The 2,176-nt window shown below is 37.8% G+C and overlaps 1 protein-coding gene across 1 annotated transcript in view; it reads right to left on the reverse strand.

The window, feature by feature from the left end:
• The window catches only part of LOC102680478 (probable G-protein coupled receptor Mth-like 1), a 151,194-nt gene extending 149,741 nt beyond the window's left edge, over positions 1-1,453 (reverse strand). Inside the window, exon 1 of the mRNA XM_006616286.2 lies at positions 930-1,453. Within this exon, the coding sequence (XP_006616349.1) occupies positions 930-1,453 (524 nt within the window). The remainder of the gene's footprint in view (positions 1-929) is intronic.
• Between the last annotated feature and the right edge of the window lie 723 nt (positions 1,454-2,176).

Here is a 2,176-nt window from a genome sequence, read left to right on the forward strand (position 1 = left end):
AAAAATACACCGGGCGCAGGGTAAACCGATAAATTTTGTGTAACCGACCGAAACGATTACAGTTACATTCCCGAAGATAGCCGGCTCCACCACGAATACGAATCACCGTGAATATTATTTGTCTGCAAAGAATATCGAACCCCGATAACTTATTCAAATTATGCAGTCTGTTTGGACGTTAAACCATATGAATTTAATTTACCTCCGTGTTTTCACGTTTTGTGTGCTTATGAACTGTGCCGATGAGATATTTGGCTGTTTTTCGCGTGTGACTCAGTATTCGAGATTCTTCTTGAAAAATAAATCGAAAACGTAGAATAGAATAGAAATTTTCGCATTCGAACACGTGTTTTGAGATAAAAAAGGTTTGAAAATTTAATAAGTTTTGTTAATTCTTGACTAAATGAATAATTGGTAAAATGATATTTGATAATATTTTAATTTTTTGTACCTCGACTATCAGATAATCGAATTTGAATATGTTCAATCAATGTATATAATAAAAATATAACTTCGAAATTTATCTATTTATTATATTATTAATATTATTTTCTATTTATTTTTGTAAAATCGAAATAATCCCGTATACAGTCAAGAATTAACCAAATTTTCTTAAAAACGAAATTTCAAATGAAAACTTCTTTCGCGATTGCACCATAAATATATATATTAGAACATTGTGAAACAAATATTAACCGTCGCCAAAACAAAAATTATTACGTTTCATATTTTCTAAGAACGAAATATAAATATATAAATTACTATATTATCGAACTATGTATCCGTATGTATCCTTATTATCCTATGTATCCTTAACGTTTTTACGAATAACCTAAATTATCAGACTTATTTTCTTATCACGCGAACTAAACAAATATAAACAAGACCTATGAAAATTCCATGAGATGAGATTATATCAAAATACTTACATTTCTTCGTAGAAAGCCGCATTTTCTCCACAGCATTGTCTAACTCGTGGCCTCATCGTATTAGCTGCATGACTGCCGTTCATTTTATTTTTCATACACACGAGCAAGGCATTAGAATCGGCGCAGTATTCGTTCGGTTCGAATGTGTCGTTCACGTGTATGTCGGGAAGCACGCGACCATCGTCCATGATTACGAATGGATTCGTGTGTCTGTACGGCACATAGGTTAACACCGAATTGTCTTTGCAATCTGGCTTCTTTCCTTCGACGATATTCCATTCTTCTGGCGGAGTATCCAACATCTTTTGTTTGGAAGGCGAATAGATGACAGGTTTCCAATCGAATTGAGTCGATACGCAACGAGACTTGGCGTCCATGTCATTGTCCAATTCTTTCTCCAACTCCTCCATGTGTCGACAACATTTTAGAATCGTCAGTTTCGTTTTCGGAGGTTCGTTCACTGGCTCGCAGAACGTAGAAACAGCTAGTGTCCAGAGAATCGTGAAGAAGTAGATCACCTTCATAGTGAAAACTTTGGAAACAATGGAACGAACGAATGTGACCGAAGAATAAAATCAGACGAACGACACTACATGGAAAAATCGCTCATTCGATATAGCCAATCAGCGATCGATTTGAAAGTTCGATTGTTCGATGTTTGGACAGACGCCACAGACGCCACTATCGTCAAAATTTCGCAAATATAATAATTGCGTATCGTATATAATTGCGTCAAAATTCACTCACTCTTCGCGACGAATATTCAATTTCATGTTCGGCGTAGAATATACGAGAATTTTGAGTCGTTTGGGTCACGCGTCTGTCGTGTTTACAAACAGGTTATACACCATTCCAGTATACGTTTATTACATTATATAAAACGCAATAAGCCAATCAGTCTTTTTCTCATTGTGGACAAACGAATCGCGACGTTATTAACGACACGATAGAATATCGACGAAAATTAACACGAAATAATCGTAGATAGAAATATTTTGGCGCGATATCTCGATAGGCGGACGGGTTCGAGATCGGACGTGACTCACTCGCTCGAAGGTATCGAAGTTACTGAAGCAGGCCGACCACGCGGCTGGCTCTCGAGCCACCGGCGGCAGCGTGCTCGGTGTTGCGCGCGCAGCCTTTCACCGCTCCCGCCCTTATTCAACCACCTAACCTTCTTCTTTCTTCACGTCGGATCTTCTCATAATAATGTTCGTCTCTCGTGGGGTGAGTTCGAGCAACCACGT

Source organism: Apis dorsata, unplaced genomic scaffold, assembly GCF_000469605.1.
Source record: "Apis dorsata unplaced genomic scaffold, Apis dorsata 1.3 scaffold_256, whole genome shotgun sequence".
Classification (NCBI taxonomy): Eukaryota; Metazoa; Arthropoda; class Insecta; order Hymenoptera; family Apidae; genus Apis; species Apis dorsata.